This window comes from Phalacrocorax aristotelis, chromosome Z, assembly GCF_949628215.1.
Source record: "Phalacrocorax aristotelis chromosome Z, bGulAri2.1, whole genome shotgun sequence".
Lineage (NCBI taxonomy): Eukaryota > Metazoa > Chordata > Aves > Suliformes > Phalacrocoracidae > Phalacrocorax > Phalacrocorax aristotelis.
In genome coordinates, this window is record NC_134311.1 from 3,867,696 (window position 1) to 3,887,846 (window position 20,151).

General features: G+C 41.8%; 1 protein-coding gene across 1 annotated transcript; it reads left to right on the forward strand.

The window, feature by feature from the left end:
- The first annotated feature begins 6,306 nt into the window (after positions 1-6,306).
- Positions 6,307-19,835, forward strand: CETN3 (centrin 3). Its single transcript, XM_075078555.1, has 5 exons — positions 6,307-6,476; positions 9,232-9,367; positions 10,863-10,977; positions 13,604-13,795; positions 19,408-19,835. The coding sequence occupies exons 1-5, from the start codon at positions 6,460-6,462 to the stop codon at positions 19,449-19,451; spliced, it is 504 nt and encodes a 167-aa protein (XP_074934656.1). The 5' UTR covers positions 6,307-6,459; the 3' UTR covers positions 19,452-19,835.
- Positions 19,836-20,151: the final 316 nt, after the last annotated feature.

Here is a 20,151-nt window from a genome sequence, read left to right on the forward strand (position 1 = left end):
GTCTGCTTAAAACTAGCGGTTCCAGGTCTGCCTGCTCCTACTCCTTGCTGTTTTCCATCACTTTTTCACTTTCTGGTCCCTCAACTGCCTCATGTTGCTGGCCTCTTACCAGCGTTCTTCATTCCACCGCCTCTGCTGCTGCTTCCTCACACATACCCAGACTTCTATGCCTCTGCCTGAGTCCCCCCACATTTTCTCCCCCCTCTTCCTCACGCTGAGAAATGTCCTCTTTTCCTTCACAATACCTGAAATCTGCCGTCGCTGGAGCACTGGGTCTGGGAAGCAAGGTAAGAAACCCAACAGAGAAAGGGCAGCCCTGGGGCTCACCATCGGCCACAAAGGTCATTCCACAATGCCTTACTGACCGACCTAGACTTCTGTTCATATTCAGCCCAGGTTTTCCTCTTCTCCAAATTAAGCTGTTATTATTGGATGCGGTGTCTGCATAACATCTTTTTACACAGTAGGAAACTGTTGCTAGTCAGCTACCATGAGCTTAAAAACATGACATACAAGGAAAGATGCAATATCTTTGGTTTTTTACCCTCCAGATCTTTCCAGTTTCTTTATTCCTGTCTAAAACTACACCCTGCAAAACTCCACGCCTCTCAAGCCACCAGCAGCAAGCAGAACAGAACAGGCTCACCCTTGCCTTACATGTTTGCACCCTTGCTAATACATCCTATTGCTGATAAATATTTCTGGTCCCTTGTAATCTCCAATTTCTGTTCTCTAATATTTGCTATCCAGTTTCTTCCCATCTTGCATTTCTGCCCTGGATCTTGCTCCTGTCCAACAGAGCACTGTCAGCTTGCCTTCGTTCCATTTCGTACCACTGATCCCAGACCACTGCACCAATTTATCAAGGCAATTTTGAATTCTGATCCTGTCCTCCATGATGCTTGTAACTCCTCCAACCTCTGTGTGGAGGGTACGCGCCACTGTCCCTCTTACAGCTTGCCAGGTGGAGAAGGAAGCCACGGAGCTTGAGGCTTTAGTCACACAGGGTATCTCTGCGTAAATAAGAACACCCTTCAGGCTGCCTCATACCTTTCTTCTGCGTGCCTTCATCTCACACGCAGCCCATACTCTGCTCACGTAGAAAGGATCTGACAACAATCTGTGTTTCAGTCATTCTTTGGCGCTTCGAATTCTGAGTTTTAAAATGCAAAATTCTGTTTTTCATACTGCTGTGCATGCAATCTGATTCCAGTTTCTTACTGGTTACATATGATTTTTATTTACAGCGACTGTGAATGCATTGCATTATTTTCATCACCTTAAACTACGCCTGTGTTTCAGAGGAGATGCCATGTTGTGAGGTAGCTATCTCAGATGAGTAAGGGGTCTTTGCAATCGTCTTTCTAATACCCATGGAAACAAAACAGTCATTCTAGTTACTTCAGTACTACAGCATCTCATTTTATTTTTACATCACTGACATCTTTATTTGCCATCATGTTACTACAAAAGAAACATGGGATGTTTCTGCTAAAAAGAACATTCTCAGGGACAGGAGAAAAAAAAAAGTATCCTTACTGTTACACCCTAAACTGTGGGATGCTACAGAGCAGAGCTCAGGATAAGCTCTAGAACGAGTGCTGCTAAAGCCTAGTGTAACACCTTGCCTTTTGAGAGCAGGCATCTGTAGCCAAAGAATACAAAATCCAGATCTGATAGGGAACAGGGAGCGAGATAAGGGTGGAAAAACACATGGCAAAGGAGAAATTATGAGTATTTAACTTTTAAAATCTAGGTCTAAGAATTCAACCAACACTGTTTCAAGTTATTATTTATAATTAATGTATGCATTACTGAAACCAATTCAACCAGATTGCATCATCCAAAACTAATTCTTCTTCCGTCCCCTCACTTCCAAATTGATTTACAAACCACAGAAACAGATACCATTGAAATGCAATCAGAAAACACTCGTTAGGTTTTATTTTAAATTTAACACTACTTGAAGCTAAATATTACATGGGGGTTTTGCACGTAAGAACATGTTAGGTTATATTTGCACTGCACACACACCGGTGGACAGGGTATCTGGGCTAGTCAGGAAGCAATCTAGTCCTCTGAGGCACGTGACTAGCCCAGACCACTCTAGTGCGATGTCAAATCACCTTACTACTAGCTTCCACATTAACACGACGTTGCTTTGTGCAGCATAATCACGGCTCAAAGTCAGTTAATGCTTCTACAGAATACAGGTGGAATATCCCTTCTCTGCTCCTCTATTCCTGCTAAGGGCAATAAAATTCATTATTGTCTTCCTACCCGCCTGCGGTGTGCAGGTGCGGTAAGCCTGGGCGGCGCAGGCTGGGCTGGAAGAGGAGCAGTAGCAGGCTTCACACCCGGTGCTTCAGCAGCACAAGTACAGGGAGAAGCTGCCTCCAGGGCAGGGGCAGCGCGGCGGTGCTTGGCTGTTCCCCGAGGAGGAACACGCAGGCAGGAGCCACCAGGGACTACAGCCCTCTGCACAAAAAGAGGCATCTAAATTTACCATGCAAATAAAATAACAGGCTTCATTGAATCATTATAGATTAAAGTAGAAACCAACAGTGTTACGAGCCTCTCTTTGCTTTTGCTGTGCTATCCAAAACCATTTTCAGTACATCGTTCCTCCAACTACCCTGCTTTTATTGGATGGGCTAATCTCACCTATATGGTAAGTGACTTTGTCTGTGTATGCTCCCATGCGTGCCCAACAGTGTCCTTGGGAGGTAACACTGAACAGCAATTAAAATTGGAAAGCGCAGGAAAAACAAACAAAAGAACCCCAATGCAGGGTGAAGGACTCAGGAAAGGTCCTTGGCCAACACTTCTGTGACTGCACCAGAGCTAGAGAGTTAAGATATTCCCCAGCAGTTTGGCCCAGATGTACACTGGGGTACATTTCCTGTGATCACCAGGAAGGTCACGTGATATGTTTTTAATGCAGCTTTACATTTCCACACAGATTTTGTGGTTTGGTGTGAGTGACATGAGAAACAATACTTGAACCTGCATGAAATCTGCCCAAGCAAAACTACCCCTTTAATACTTTTTTGGATTAGTTTTATTGACAAAGCAGGTTGTTCTGATTTTGAACAGCCAGGAGGTTTGTAATCTCCTGCACCCTCAAATTCAGCTGGGGACAAGGGAACAGTAGAATGGTTTCAGATGCTAATAAAATTAGGAGTAGAAAAGGAAAAATATGTACTCAAAGGGAAGATACGGCTGACAAATTACTTTCATATAGCAACAGATAAGTTTGAAAATTAATTAAAAGCTGAAGATACAGATAATAAAGCCTTCAAGTATCCCTCAAAAATAATTATTTTCCTTATTAAGCTGGTGTGAGGAACATTCTATTGATACTCTAATTTACCTACTCTACTCGTAAGAGGTAATTTTAGAAGGGGTTTTACCAGCTTTGAAAATGTAAGGGTTTGCAAGGCTCAGCTACCATACCCAAAATCAAGTTCTTTTTTTTTTTTTTAAACTATTATAATTTGATCATGCCTTTGCAGTTTTAAATTCCTGGCATCTCCGTTTCATGTGCAATACAAGCACTGCTGCCAGCTTTACTAAATTTTAAAAAAAGTGGTGCTTTGGTTTCTGGAGCAGAGCTTTTGCCATAGCATCCCATTAAGAACCTAAGTAAACCTGTAATCCTAAAACACTCTCCCTTCCTACACTTGCAAGTAAGTGTGGCTGCAAATAATCAAATTTAGAGGCAGAGGACACAGGGCTGTACTTATTCCTGTGGGTTTTGTAGCTCCTAATTGCCTTTATTTTTCCAAGCCCACCTTCACTGATCACCTACCCAGGTTAGGCACGGGCAGTGGTTACAGCAGAGCTGGCTGTGTGCTGCCTTCTGCAAACGCTGTGGTGGGTCAGCAGAAGGGCGAAGAGTCCTGCCTCTATGTATCTGGTTTGCCTGGCAAGGTTTTGGCAGCGGGGGTGCCGCAGGGGTGGCTGCTGTGAGAAGATGCCAGAAGCTTCCCCCATGTCCAACAGAGCCAATGCCAGCTGGCTCCAAGATGGACCCGCCGCTGGCCAAGCCCATCAACAACAGCACCTCTGGGGTAATGTAGGTGAGGGGGAAAAAAGCTGCATAACAGCAGCTGAGAGAAAGAGGAGTGAGACCATGTGAGAGGAACAGCCCTGCAGACACCAAGGTCAGTGGAGGAGGGGAGGAGGTGCTCCAGGCACCAGAGCAGAGATTCCCCTCCAGCCCGTGATAAAGACCATACTGAGGCAGGCTGTGCCCCTGCAGCCCATGGAGGTCAACAGTGGAGCAAATATCCCTGTGCAGCCCATAGAGGACCCCACACCAGATACCCAAAGGAGGCTGTGACCCTGTAGGAACCCCGTGCTGGAGCAGGCTCCTGGCAGGACAGGGGACCCTACAGGGGACCCACGCTGGAGCAGCCTGTTCCTGAAGGGCTGCACCCCAGGGAAGGGACCCACGCTGGAGCAGTTTGTGAGGAACTGCAGCCCGTGGGAAGCACCCATATTGGAGAAGTTCGTGGGGGACTGTCTCCCGAGGGAGGGAGCCCACACTGGAACAGGGGAAGAGTGTGAGGAGTCCTCCTCCTGAGGAGGGAGGGGCAGCAGAGACAATGTGTGATGAACTGACCACAACCCCCATTCCCCACCCCCTATACTGCTGGTGGGGAGAAGGGAGAGAAATCAGGAGTGGAGCTGAGGCCAGGAAGAAAAAGAGGGGTGGGAGGAAGATGTTTTAAGATTTAGTTTTTATTTCTCATTACCCTACTCTGATTTGATTGGTAATAAAGTAATTTCCCCCGTTGAGACTGGTTTGCCCATGACAGTAGTGAGGCATCTCTCCCTGTCCTTATTCCACCAACAAGCCTTTCACTGTATTTTCTTCCCCCATTCCAGCTGAGGAGGGGAGCAGCTTTCATGGGGACCTCGCCTCCAGCCAGGGTCAACCCACCACACTCAACACCCACCCGCAGGAAACACACAAGACAACAGATGTCTGTGTGTTTGGTAACTACAGGCTAGAGGAAAGCACTTAATCAGCTGTGCGTCTCTTCTCATTGATATCATGGCCAGTTCCTTGGCCTCAGAGGCAAGAAGGCCATTTCCTAGTTCAGCTGCTATGTTTAGAAATAGAGACCTGAAGGTGTATCTCCAGTCCCCAGAAGCATACCCCGAGGGCCTTCCGTATCAAGTATTTGAGCCTACCTGCCAGGCAGCAGCAAGGACAGGGGTGCTCCATGAGGATGGACAACCTGGAAACCACAGGCAATCGCAACACCGGCAGGGCTAGTGACCTCCCTGTGGACTGCTGGGATGGCGATGCTAACCAGTACACAACAGCCCTGTCAGCTCAGGGCATCCCAAGTGGCAAGGCACAAGGTGCATCTATTGTCACAGACCAGAGCACTGAGGCAGCACTTTTTCCAAGCCAGTGTTTTCTTCTCAGTAAAGTATTTCCCCCACCCACAGAATACATAAAGTTGGCTTAGTCACTGGTTTACAAAGCATTGAGTTATTACCGGCATACAGAACTGGAAGCATGCCTTAAGGTCTTCAGTCTTCACGTCAGACTGCTTCCCCCCTAAACTTTTAGGAAGGCAAAGTGTGCCTATCAGAAAGGCTTGATGTACTCTAAATACTAGGTGTGTATATCCATATTGCAAGAACACCCTTACGACCCACATCTCCCCTCACACTGGTGAGGCCGAGCTCCCAGACACCATCTCGACGGCGCACACCGAGCGCCACCTCCCAGCCGACAGCGGCTCCTTCCTCAAGGCACCGCCAACAGCCTGCCGTACCGGCAGCGGCCCGGGCCCGGGCCCAAGCCCAGGCCCCGGCCAGCTCCTCGCGGCCGGATCGCCGCCTCACACCGCTCCTCCGCAGCCTGCCGGGCTTTCCCGCTCAAGATGGTGCCGTCCCGCACCTAGCGGCAGGGACGGCCTAGGGAGTCGAGGAACTCCTGTGCCGCAGCCCTGGCGCGTCTGGGCTGGAGAGGGACAAGCAGAGCCAGCACACTCACTCCGAAGTACCGCCAGAAGCCCACCAGCCGTGCTAGGGGGCGGACAGAGCCGAGACATCCGCTATATCAGCCGCCGCCATGTCCCCCCCGACCCTCCGCCCACCATCGCGCAGCATCCTGGGTAGCACCCTCCCACACCGAAAAGACACACCCCCTCCCGCTTGAGTGGCAGCTCTCCGGCTAATAGGCCAGTGCACCACATGAGGAGGCGGGAATATCTCCGCCAAACGCCCAGTCAGGCGGCGGCAGCGTTGCCGCGGAGGGCGCGGATTGGTGGCTGCCCCGTTTCCAAGGGGAAGAGAGCGCGGTGGGTCTGTGTGAGGGGAAGGCGGCACGGTGCGGCTTGGTACGGTGCGGCGCGACGGGCGCAGCCTGGACCGGACCGGACCGGACCGGACCGGACCGGACCGGGCCGCCTCGGCACCACCACCACTACCACGATGAGTTTGCCCTTGAGGTCGGTACGAGCCGGGCGATCCCCCTTCGGGCCCCGGACTGCGGGCGGGGGGCGGCCGGGGCCCTCCCTCAGGGGCCGCCGGCCGCGGTAACGTCCCGGTGGAGGAGGTGTAGGGGGAAAGCGGGGAGAGGGGGGGCAGCGGCGGGGTCTGGGCCGGGCCGGTGGTAGTCAGCCGCTGATGTCCGATCCCCTCGGACCGGTGGGATGAACAGCCGGCTGTTCGCCGAGGGAGGGCTGGGCCCGCCGCGAACGGCTCCGAGAGGCTCGCCTCTGGGTCGTCTGAAGTAACGCACCGTCAAAAGGCCGTTTAGTAGGCGTTAAGTTCCCCTGTTGGATTGTTTTTTCGTTTTGGTTTTTTTTTCGTGTTTTGTTGTGTTTTGTTTTTTTTTTTTATTCAGATTCAGTAACTGTTGCATAAAGGGGCCTGGCTTGTAAACGCTATCCCTGCCAAATCCTCGTCTCCAGGCGTGATTAATATATGGCATACATGATCCTTAAGTTTTCGAGTCTTGAGAACGCCACGCTTTATATAGTAAAAGCGCTTGTAGAAGAAGTGGCGCTAACCTACTTGCGTTTAAATACTGCTCTGTCTTAAATTCTTTTGTGCTAAGTGATAAATAAACACCTGAGTAGCCGGGTCCTTCTGCAGGAGTTCCACGGTAATTTGCTGTCAGACTTCCAAACAGATTTCATCATCACAGCTCAAAAAATGTGGGCTGCCTGGAGCTGAGGTGCTCTCCCAGTGCTAATTACGTAGCCAGCTCAGAGTTATTTTAGTCCTCCTAAAAGCTATCGTATTCCAAAGCCTGTGTGAAATCACGCGGTCTCAACTGGTCTGCTAAGGACCTCTCACCCTTTGAGGATGTTGCGGTCTGAGGCAGGTCCAGCTTGTGCAGCTTGCACTTCTCGTGTCTGTGTTTGGAATTTTTACTGGTGTAGTTCAGTGGTTGTTGAAAGCTAAATCCCAGCTGTGTGTTTAATCTTTGGTTTTGATTAAAATTAGCAAACCCTTAAAGGAGAAGAAAAAGCAGCTCGTTACAGGAGATCTGGAAAATAAATATCCTTGAAAAGCAGTTTTCTCTTCACTCATCAGTGATTTTTATGCATTTTTACAGTAGGTGACACAGCATGCATTGTGCCTTTGGTGCAAATAAACAGATGAGTGTAAGAAGCCTTTTCCTGAGAGTATAACCTAAACTATTGTTAGAAGGGACTTCTGGAAGTCATCTAGTCCAGCTTTCAGCTCAGAGCAGGTCCCACTCAAAACAGAATGAGGTGCTGAGCACCTTCTCCAGTTGGGTTCCAAACATTTCTGATGATGGAGACTCCTCAGTCTCCCAGCACAACTGTTCCAGTGCATAAACACTGGCACTGGCGAGATGTTTCCCATTAGATCCAGTTACACTTTCTCCTCTTGCAGTTTGTAGTTGTTGTCTCCTGTCTTTTCGCTGTGCTCCTCTGAGGGAAACCTGTCTGTCTTTTGTGCAATAGCCTTCTAGACAGTGAAGGGCAGCACTTGGATCCCCTCTCCTTAGCCCTTCCCCACCCAGTCCTCCTGCCCCACCACCCTGCTCTAAACCAACCCAGCTCCCCCGGCTTCTCATGCACCACATGCTGCAGCCACCAGGCATGGTAGTCTGCCTTAGACCTCATCGGTTTTCTTTATATGTTTGTTGTACTGAGGTGTCCACAACCTGACGCAGGATACCTCTTGGTCACAGAATGGAGGGGATTTAGCACTGCAATTAGCTGTGCTTATTGCAGCATGTTGCTGAGCTGCACACATGCCCACTTCTTCCAAGAGTCTACCTTGGGTACTGTAACAGCCTTAGCTGAAACCATGTGTTACCTCAAAATGTACCTTTTTTTTTTTTTTAAGAGTTCTTGCTCTTAAATGGACATTATCTAAGCAATTACTCTGGATACGGTCACTCTCAGTGATGTGAATAAAACACATTTACAGCAAAGTTTATGCTTTACTAGCTTGGTCCCAAAGTATCTTTTATCAGTGCCATCCTTTTCAGTGTTTTCAACTGTTGTTTCCAGTATACAGATCATATGTTTTCTGTCTGGTATGTAAAAACGTAATCTTTTTTCTAGATTAGCCAAAGAAAGGAGGGCTGCCTTTGAGCCAGATGTGCTGATCTGGGGGGCTTGTCTCTTTTATGTATACCAAAACCAGAGCAAAAGATCTTTAGAACAGTGTGTGTGCACGCGTGTGTTTGTGATTTAAAGGATTTAAAAGAAATCCATAAATGCTATTTGTCTAAGAACTGTTGCTGGCAACAAAGCCGATTTGTTGCACCTAATGCCCACTTTAGTAGCCAGACAACCCAGTTGTCTGGCCTAGTTAAGCCTCCAGTGGCCTGTCTGTCTCAGAATTCTTTCTTACAAGCTGTAGTTTAGAAATAAAGTGTTTTCAGCAGTTGTACCATTTCAACTGCTAATCAAGTGTGTAACCTCAAGTATTATTTTTAACTGGTCATTTTTCTATCCTCCTTTTTGTTGTTGTTGTTTATTAACCTGAACACCTGTGATGGTTTTATTTTGAGTGGGGAGTGTTGTTCAGCTTTCACAAAGGAATTGTCCATTTCAGATGTTATTTTAAGCTGTGAGGACAAGTTGGGAAAAGATTGAATAGGGCGGGTAGTGATCTCTGCAATTATGGTGAGTTTCTTATTAGTGGGAAATGTTATCTACAATCGTATATTCCCAGTAGAAATCAATTACACTTAATTTTCTTCTTCTTCTATAGGAATGAGCTTTCAGTAGACAAAACTAGAAAGAAGAAAAGAAGGGAACTGACTGAGGAACAGAAGCAAGAAATTAAAGATGCCTTTGAGTTGTTTGATACTGACAAAGATAGAGTAATAAATTATCATGAACTGAAGGTAAAAGTGTTTTTCACTTACACAATTTTATGGCAGATATTGTATATCTGCTCCTTGGTGAGTGTTTAAGATGTTGGCTGTGTCTTTAGAAAATGCTCCACGTTCAGGATCTCTACTGGGCTAATGGAGTGAGGATATTTGAGGGGGGGTGGGAAGGAAATACTGCATTGGTGTAGGAATAAGCTGTTCTTCCCACACTATGTACTTGACGCAGTAACTGAATTGCTGCAGCGTCCTGTGTAACGCTGGTCTGAATGCTCTGCAGAGAATGACTAAGTGGGAAAAGCTCTTGAAAAGGCTGTTTCATTCTTTTTAAAGGCACTACATAATCTAAAGCTTGGTTTTCTGAAAATCCACAGGTTTCAGGTGCTTAGGTAAAAGATGTACAGCAAATTTGTAAAACTGTTGACTACAAGCCAGAGGTTACCCACTTGCATTTTTCAACAGGAGCCTATGGATTGTAGGAATGAGGTGTGCTGTTTTCTGTGCCTGTGGGACACTTAGTAGCTTCCCTTCCCAGCGAAGGCTTCTCCTGTTGATGGCTATCAGCAGATGAAGGCTAGAATGGTAGTCTTTCCTAGAGAGTCCTCCTGACTGGAAGCCTCTAGAACTAGTACATGAAGCTTATTAAAGTTTTTTTTTAAATCTTTGGTGATTTTTTATTCTAATAATGCTACATCAAGAAGAAAAGGCGGCTTGAAGAGGCTAGTGTTTCTGTCACCTATTGAGTGAGACTCTTTCAGGAAGGAATACCTAATCCAGCCTGCCGTTCCACATTCTGGCTCTACCAAGTAACTCAAAGGGAGGGGGAGCAGGAAGGCTTATTTTTACTTTAACTACCGTTACAGGAACGTCTTAAGTGTAGTGATTCTCTTCCCTTTATTTCAGAGTTCAGGTATTTTATCTTTGCTGGAGCCACAGTGAGCAGGGGAGTACCAGGGACTGTTTTGGTACTGTTATCATATACTTTGAATTCTCAGCCATTGTGATCACTTGCAAAACTGTTTCTTAGCTATCTAAAATAAAAAATAGGCTGGTTTATATTTTTCACTGGAAAAGCAGTAAAGTCACTTGTAGGAGGACTTGTAAACCTGTGAACATTTGCAGGCTTAGTATGAATACTGAAGAAGGATAATTTGAAGAATGATTTTTCAATTTTATCTTTGAAAAATGGTTGGTACTTGAAATGTTTTTGGAAGCGAGGAAATTAAACCTACTTGTCCTAAGAAGCATTTGGTCCCATCAGTAAAATCCCTGAAGATGCAAAGGCTGGTTTTTCACTGTAACTTGATGTTCCATTTGGTAATAGTAGTTTTAGGTGATTTTTATATCCAAAGCTATTTTACTTGTATTAATTTTATTTATTGTTGTTGCCAAATCACTGATACACACCTTCTCTCTTGGGCAAGAGAGTAATTACTGAAAATAAAAAGAAATCTGTTACATCTGTAATTTAATCTTCATATACGGTTGCACTTCTGTTTTATTCCAAAAGGTGGCAATGAGAGCCTTGGGATTTGATGTGAAAAAAGCTGATGTACTGAAAATACTTAAAGATTATGATCAAGAAACGACAGGCAGGATCACCTTTGAAGATTTTAATGAAGTTGGTATGTGTTTGATTATGCACCTTTAGAGAAATTTAGTCTATAGTCATGGCTACAATTTGGAAGCAGTACTTTGGGTACTTTTTCAGTTATCTAGTACTATTAAGAAATAGAAGTGGGAGATGTAATTTCATATTTTTCTTAATAAAAATTAATAGTGGAGGAAAATAAATGTTTGCATTCTGAATATTAAGTTTGATACGTAGAGATAAATGATAGCCATGGTATAAAAGGAAATAGAGTATACACAGTCCTAGTCTTTTTCAAACCTATACAAAGGAACAAGTACTAACTTAAAATGTGTTTTCATGTGTTTTTAATGGATTTTGTAAGATTCTCCTTCATACTGTGGAGAAAGTATTTAGCTTTTAATTTCATGGGAAGAAGTCTACAAACACAGACAAACTGTAAACTGAATACAGGCTTCAAGTATACCAAAGATAAGAGAAATTGAAGCAGATATTAAATATTGTGCTTCAAGGATTTTCAACTGTTGATAAAAACAGTAGAGTTTCACAAGCTGTTTCTTTCATCTGAAGAATGTGCATTGTGCAGTTTGACATATTTTGAGTATGTAGTGATCTTCAGAATTTTTAAAGATTAAAGTTTATTTAAGGATTTTCTCATTTTTACACATAATTTATACTTTTACATGCAATTTGCATTTACCAAAAAAATAAGCTGTGTGGGATTTCTCCATGTATGGCTTCATATCTCCATTTCATGATTCTAGTCCATGTGTTCAAGGTATTAGATTTCTGTAAATTTTTTTTTTTGGGGGGGGGGGGAACAAAGCAAAAAACCCAGTGTACATGTATATTTGCTCTTGGTTATGAATAACAATCTACTTAACGTGGCATAACAGTTATTTATTGAAACGTGGCAAATTTTAACAATATAACACGTTAGCATTGAACAAAACGTATTGTTAATAACAGATAATATTTTTGTAGTTGTATTCCAGATTAGAGCAAATTTAAGTCAGAAAAGAACCAAAAATAAAGCTAATGGGGAAATATATGTGAACAGTCCCGATTTAATTAAAAAAAAGAAAAAGAAGTGAGAGTATTGATTTAATAGTAAAAATAAATTTATAATTACATCATTATGCTAAAATAGTATACAGTTGAATATACTGTAATTACTGTGTAATTCTCTTCTAATTCCTGATGTTCAGTCTTGTCATTGTTTCCTGGTTCTGACCGGCCTATGAATATGGGCAGTCAATATGTGCTGTGAGAAGCTAGGAAAATTGTTGTAGAAAGCACTGCACGTACTTGGAAGGCAGCTGAACCTGTCCCAAAACTTGAATCGGATTTGAGTGCTGCTATGCCACAATATGACCTCGACACAGAATTAATTCTAGAAGAAAGATCAGGGAGTTAGGCAAAATAGGTTTTAGAAGTTTTAATTGTGAAGAGCTGCTGCATATAGCTAAGCAATTATTGAGCCATCAATTTTTCATAATTTAATGTTTTGTATGGTTTTAAATGTAGGAATGACCCATATAATATGTGTAAAGATGCAGTTATATTTTGCCTTGTTTTGTACAATCATGTTACCTATAGTATTTAGAGATCTAGTATTTTATTGTTCTTCAGCTGACGTTGCTGTTGTCTTTTTGTTACAAAAAGTAGAATTTTTCAAATTACGTAACACAGTCATGCAGTGTAGTTGGTTTAAATGAAAACACTTAAATTTAATATAAATCTGAGGGATTTATGTAGGCATACTAACTTCATTGCTCTAATGAGCTTGTATGAGCTTCAATCTAATTTTTTCCTGTCAAGTTCACTAAGCCAGAGCAGGCTTTCCATCTGCAGATAGCAGCAAATGCTAAGTGGCTCTCTACACGCGAGCGGGGTTGATGTGTTTTTAATGGCTTGATGAAAGTCATAAATAGCAAGCCCTGTAATACAAGACTAGCAGGTACAAAGATGTGAAGATTATTTATGGTTCGTTCCAGAAATGTCTGAAATAGTTACTAGAAAAATATTTTATGTGGCAAGTTTGTCTTTTCTATTACAGAAACTGGCAAATGGTGATAAAAGGAATAATAAAGACTGATAAATCCTTTCAGAATTAACATATTGCAGTTCATAGTAGTGTCCTATTCATAACCCCTGGGATTAGGGTTTTTTGTTAGTGTAGTTTTGTATCTAAAAGAGAAGTTCCGTGTGAATTTTTTTTTATTACTTAGTGTTTCAGTGTTCTCTCCAAGTCAAAATTCTATCCTGATCAAAATGTATAAAATTAAAAAAAAAATCACGTGTCCTCACCTGTCAGAGCTGATGTTTTTCTGAAAGGTAAGTTTGGAACAGAGGAGGCATGCGTATACTTTTAATTCCTGTTAAAAAGTGTGTTGAAAGCATGACTGTGTCTAAATTGCCACATAGCTTTGCATTGCAACAGGTATGTCCCAAAGAGAAACTCAGCTTGGGAAAAGAGGGTTGAGAAGGAGAGCTCAGAAAACAGCCAAACAGATACACATGTTGAATTGAAATACAGAAAAATGGAAGAACAGGTGAAGCCAGAGATCTTATGTTCTTCATATTGTCTCAGTCTGCTAAGGTCATTCTGAGTTAACCCTTCAGAATTTTTTAGTCTGACTTAAGTATCCTTCTTACAGTGACAGACTGGATGCTGGAGAGAGACCCACAAGAAGAAATGCTCAAGGCATTCAAACTGTTTGATGATGACGACTCTGGTAAAATAAGTCTGAGAAACCTGCGCCGTGTTTCTAGGGAGTTGGGTGAAAATATGTCTGATGAAGAACTAAGGGCTATGATTGAAGAATTTGATAAGGATGGAGATGGAGAAAGTATGTGTGAGCAAACAAAACCCCATATAATCTGTTACTAATTTTTAAACATGGTTTTGTTGTGAAAATGTCCTCTTTGGTTTTGATGCCATGAAAAGCCAAAATCAGGACTCAACAGTCTGAATGACTATTAAGCAGGTATTCTTTATTGCAGCGCTGGACGCACAGGGGATCACTTCTCCTAATGTGCGTGCCTGCACAGGGTTTGTTGCATAACTTATACAACCTTTAGACATTCAGTTTTCTGAGAAAAGATATACATATTCATTAATATTCCAAGAACTCACTATCGTATGCAAATGTCCTTTGTGCATGCCTGTTGGTGTCTCTGTGTGGTTGTTAGAGGTCTCTGGATGAAGGATCTACTCTTCCTCCCTGTGCCCGCTAGTCAACTTTTGCTTTCGTGCAAACTCAGTTCTGAGAATACGTATGAACTGTCCTTTTGGGGTAGTCTGTTCTGGTTTAGTGTTTGCTGTGCAGTTCCTTATCTTTATGGTTCTGTACACCTGCTTTTCTAAGGTCAAATGTTGTCATGAATTTATTTAGGAGCTTGTCTTGAAGCCTTTCCGACTCCCCGAAAGCAATACGTTTTAGTCACAACAGTTCTAATTCTTTCAGTTTCCTTCTAAGTAACTTTCACTTCAAACTTAACTTAGCTTACAAATAATGGAAACTGTTGTTTTTGACAACTACTAACTCTGGAAACACATCTCGGAGTCTGAAAATCTAATTGATTTCTCAGGTTGATTCACCACTAACTCTTATTCAACCGATCTCTATTAAAAGATTAGTGAAAGTGTAGTTGAAGGTGGAAGTAAATGAACTGGTACATGGGAGATTCCATATACCTACATTATATTTTTATTTCTTTATAAATCAGTAAAAGGATTAAAGGGCTAAGAGAAACACTTTTGATCGCCTAGTCAATATTTCTTAAGTGGTGATGTGTCACCATAGTGATTTCAGCACATTAGTCAGATATGGAGTATTAAGCTAATAAGTCATGCTGGATGGCCCCTTACCCTAAATCTATGCAGGATCAGTTTGGATGAGTTTTTAATGTACTTCTGAAACTAAGAGTGCTGAAGAACACTGTGAAAAACGGCTCTGGGCAATTGACAAGATCCGTACAGAGTGGGCTGCAAAAGGGATATTTTAGCTAGATAAAGAATGAATTAACAAATCCAGTTTGATACTATGTTTATTAAATCTTTGTGAGCACTGAAACTTAGGGTTTTTTTGGTTAATTTGAAAACACCCTTATGTTTACACCAGGAACCTTAATATCTGAATTTCGGGAACCACTCGTTTGAGACCATGTACATAAACACAGCATTGTTAACAGTCATCGAAACCCACTTCTGAGTTTTTTCTTTCAGGATGGTGACTCATGCCTGAGATTTCACTAGCAGTGCATCAACTTTTCCAGTTGCAATAGTATTTCTACTTGTGAGCCACCACATCTGTTGGACTCAAAACTTTCACTGCTAGTGAAAAAATACTGTGGTGGTTTTGGCCTTGTGGCAGACACTCTTCCCCTCTACGCTGTTTGAGATGGATGTTATCCCGCACTTCGGAATACAAATACTGAAGTGCTTAAACAACCCCTTTCTTTTCAAGAGGAAGAGCAGAACATTTTAAATGTGGTCAGTGGTGTGGAAATGAGAATCTTTTGTCCCGTTGTAGTGGTGTAAATACAGGGCCTGGGGACAGAGGCAGTGAAAGGTCAGTGCTTCAGCTGCCAGAAGAGTGTTAATGTTGACACGCTTATTACTAAAGTAAGTGTTGAGGCAAGTATGTGATTTCTTTCCTTTTGGAGCTGTTGTTTTCTGGTATCTTTCTATGGTCTGAGGCCATGGTTCATCAATAAATTCACACTGCATAATTCTCATGTTCCTCCATGCTCCCAGCTGTGTCTTTCCGACCACTTCTTGCACTGGCATCTCTGATCCCACAGGGTGAGATGTTTAAGGGAGCTAAGCCAGAAGAAAAGTATTCATTTAAGTCTTTAAGGGTTATTTTTCTTGCTGCTTAGATTCCTGAACTGTTCAGGGTGCTTGATCGGATTTTCTTGGAGCTGCATCCTGAGAAAATAGATTTTGTTTTTTCTCAGTGTTTTCTACAGGTTATTTGAAGCAGGTCAGGATAGTGAAGTCTGCAAATCTTCTGTTTTCAGGCACTTTTCTGTGTGCAGTGACACACAGGATTGTAGTTGTGATTTCTGGTAGACAATAGGATACTGACTTACTTTGTTTTCAGTAGCTGTATGGCAAACAAGGAATAATGCTTTTTTTCTCACTGCATTAGATTGATTAGTCTAGGTGTTATCCTGAAAAGCGGATTCATTCGCCCGGTGTGCAAACCACCAAACCACACAGAGCAGAGGTATTTTATTCAACTCATTTTTGCACAAAGATGGGTGCTAGGTGGTAACCCACAAAGCTAGCACCCCACTCTGAGAAATTACAAGGTATTTATACAGTTAAATGTGTCAGTCAGAGCTAATATTCACACAGTTAATTTCTTTCTTGCTTTGATGTACAGGCACACCTCACTTTTAATTTACCACACATGCTCAGAGACTAAGGGACTTACTGGGGGGGCGGTTCCTGGCCTATGGGCCTGATTTGTAGTATTATACTGAAGATAGTTCCCCTTCTGGGCACTTCGTTCTTATCAACATCCCAATTAGTTGTTCTCCTTGACTGTACACTTTATCACCCTGTTCTCAGCAGCTTCTGAGGCTGGATGTTTGCTTTCATCAGTCTCTCAGCTCTCCTCAGGGACGTAGTCATAAAACAGGTGCTTGTTTATCTCTCTGTTCCCATTTCGGGCTACCAAATTCTGTTTTGCCAAGCTCACATAGTTCATTGTTATGGCTTAGCAGAGAACTCAAAAACTTTCATGTTCTTCAGGATATCATAGGCAGATAGCTTAATCTTGAGCTTGTTTTCCTTTTAAAATGAAGAGTTGCAAGGACATTGCATTGCTAGCTTTACTTTTTAAGATGCATTTTACTTTTTTAATGAAGGTGTAGCTGTAGAGGTGAGCAAGAGTGAGTGTCATCTGCAAGCACGTTTTGTTCCGTGTTGCGCTTCTGGAGCTGCCATATGAGATGTCATAATCATGGATCAAGGATAGTATTTTGTCATGTGGCTATTTGGTCACTACAAATTGAATGTAGACCATTAGCTCCTTTCAGGAAGGTTACAGAGTCATAATTATTTTAGGTCAGTGCTACATCTTTTAACTCGATCAGCTAAGAGTGGGTGGCTCAGTTTCCTCAGTGTCATTCATCCATTCACTCTCTTTGTTAGAGCAGTCAAGCACAAGATCGGATATGGAAGATTGACAGCATAATGTTTGTATATGGTGCTGTTTATACTTAAGGGTCTGTCTGTTTTCTGTTCTTTAAAGAAAGCTGATGCTGTTTCTAGCTTTTTTAAGATTCATTCTGAAAAAGTAAATAATCTTATGAATCACTGTTCCGTTTAGCTTCAAACATCTGGGTCATGTAGCAAAATCTTGCTGTCATCTAATTCTCCTTTTCCTGCCCCCCCAAAAAAAATTATCTGGAACTGTTAGTTGGTAGCTTTTTTAATTGATGCTTCAAATACAGGAATAATACCACTTGTGGTATAACACCCTTCTTATATTTAAGAGATTTTGCTCATAGTGAAATAAGACCTGTTGTGTGATACTCGGGCTACTTGAACCCTTGCATTGCCAGTAAAATCACTGAGCTGTACTGGTCCACTGTACCTAAATTTCTGTAGAAGAAAGTATTTTTGACATATTTCTGTCTGCCTTAATAATGCAAATAGTCTAGTTTTCATATTCCTGGTTTTAGGAATGACTCTGTTTTGGAGTATGACTACTTTTAGAAACACATGCTGTCAGTTCATGCATTGTTTTTCATCTTGTGTGGATGCACCTGTAGGAAACACTACCCAGTCTTAGGTCTCAGATTTTGGCACAGAATTAGGGAAAAAAAAAAACCAACTCCACTGGAATAATATGCTCCTTTAACTCTCCAGAGTCTTAATCAGTGTTTTCTTCATATTAGCTGTTATACTGGTTTGCTCTTTTATGATCATTTATGTCATAGAATTGAGGGAAATCTGATGCTAGGAAAGACGGTGATTGCATCTGATTTCATTGTGCTTATCTTGTGAACAGATCCCAAGTCTGAGGAGGATTAACTGGGATTAACTGGGTTACTGAGAACTGTAACTATGCTTCTCTTTGCAGTTTTGTTTGAATGTTACAAAACTTGTCATTATAATACTGTATTTCCACTTTGCAGCATTGTTTAACAAAGATATTTCAAACCAGAGAATATTTTGGGGTGGATGTTTGTATTTGTGCTGTTACTGTGCTGTTACTGTGATAAAGCTGTGGAAATGCTTTTTAAAGTCATACAGACAACATAGTGCTTATATGTAGTAGAACTTGATGTAGTCGTACGGTGGGCTGATATTTCAGAATAAAGGGGCCTAAGATAGGCTAGATCTACTTGTTTCATATTTTTTAACATGTATTGCAACAGGGCAGATTTGGGGTTTTTTTTAATCCTGTAACATAGTTGATTTTTTAAAATTTTCTTGTAGCTCTAAATGTAGCTCTTACTTTGCAGTGCTCTGTTTAGGAATAGCTTGGGTACACTGGCTGGGACAGATAATGTCAGGGAGAATTCTTCATTCGTGTCTGATGTTTTCAGCACCACTGACTTACTCTAATCATTCCCCACTACAGTAATTAGTCGCAGAGTGAACATGTTCATTGGTTAACTCTTTTACAGTGGCTCTGTTTTAACGCATGAGTAAGGTCAATAGCTCAGGTACAAGTGCAGCAAAATAATTAATGACTGCTAATTAATTTATTATTATGACTTAATTTCTTCAAGCAAATTTTTATAAAATTTCTGTTAATTATAACTGAAGAATGAGGAAATTTCAGATGGGGGAAAGCTTGTCAAAATCCATTTTAATTCTAGCTAATTTGTGGAATAATTAGTAAATGATCTTAAAATTAATTTTGTATTTGGTAAGTGTTACAGGTTTGAGAGAGAGAGGAATAGCATGGTTTGGGGTGGAGGGGCAGATTGTACATAAATGTCTGAATCATGATTTTAAGAATAAAACTGAATTTGATCATAACTGGACCTGCATTATTGTTGCTTGAAGAGCACATTATATTTGTATTTTTATAAATCTTAAAAGATAATAATAATAATAAAGTATTAGGCTTTTGCATAGCCATCTTTTTACATACTTTTTTCAGTGTTTTTTGTTTTTTCTATCTTGTACTTTTAGAAAATTTTTACTATCAGAATTGAAAATAATAGCTTGTTGAATGAGAGCTACGTTCTGGCTTAAGTATTCCACGTAATTAAGCTTGCATTCTGACTTTTCTCTTTACATGAAAAAAGTGCAAAATCTCTGTTGTTCTAGAAGCCAAAAATCCAGACTTGTGAGCCCTGATTAGTAATGGGTGAGGCAACGAATACTAACCGGGAAACCTTTAGGTAAAAAGTATAATCCAAATATGCCTTGTTTTCTTTATGGTTTGTGAATGTTTGCTGTTTGTCTAATGATTTTCTCTTTTTCTAGTCAATCAAGAAGAATTCATTGCTATTATGACTGGAGATACTTAGTATTAGAAGAAAAGAAACGAACTCGGCACAAAAAGGAAGAATCATTGGCAGTTCCATTACAGTGTTTTGTACTTCCATTTACGTCTGTAGCTGGAGTGATGCAGAGTGTTACTTTCCTCTGAGGACCAAAATAGAGATAGGTTATGTGCACTGATAGTTTAGCACTCTGTATCACTAAATATTATCACCAGAGTAATTGGTATTTCACTTCAGAATCACTAAGTAACGCTGCATCAAGTACGCACTCCTAAAACAGCTTTGTATAAGATTTCTAACTTGTACTGTAGAAGAACACCTTTTGAGGTAGACTGTGTTAGCTGTGGCCTTAGTTTTGACACATAAAGTTTGACAAACTTCCACTTTAATAAAGGGTTCTTTGCTGTTGCTACTTGTAAGTCTTATTTTTGTAGTTTGATCTGAACTAGAGTATAACGTAAAATTCTTTGGGTAAAAGATTTTTTTTTATTTATAGGCTTGTACTTCCACTGTTATAGGTGAATGGTAATATTAAATGAGCAAACATTTGCATCCTCAAAGATGCAATTTATTAACTCTGTATTACCTCTGTGTGATAGCAAAGGACAGGCAACCACGCATCATGATAAACTGTATCAAAAGTGTGCTTAAATCATCCAGTTGTCAGCCAGCAGCTTTTTCTTCAGTAACTACAGCTCTGACAGCTGTGGAGACAATGACAGCT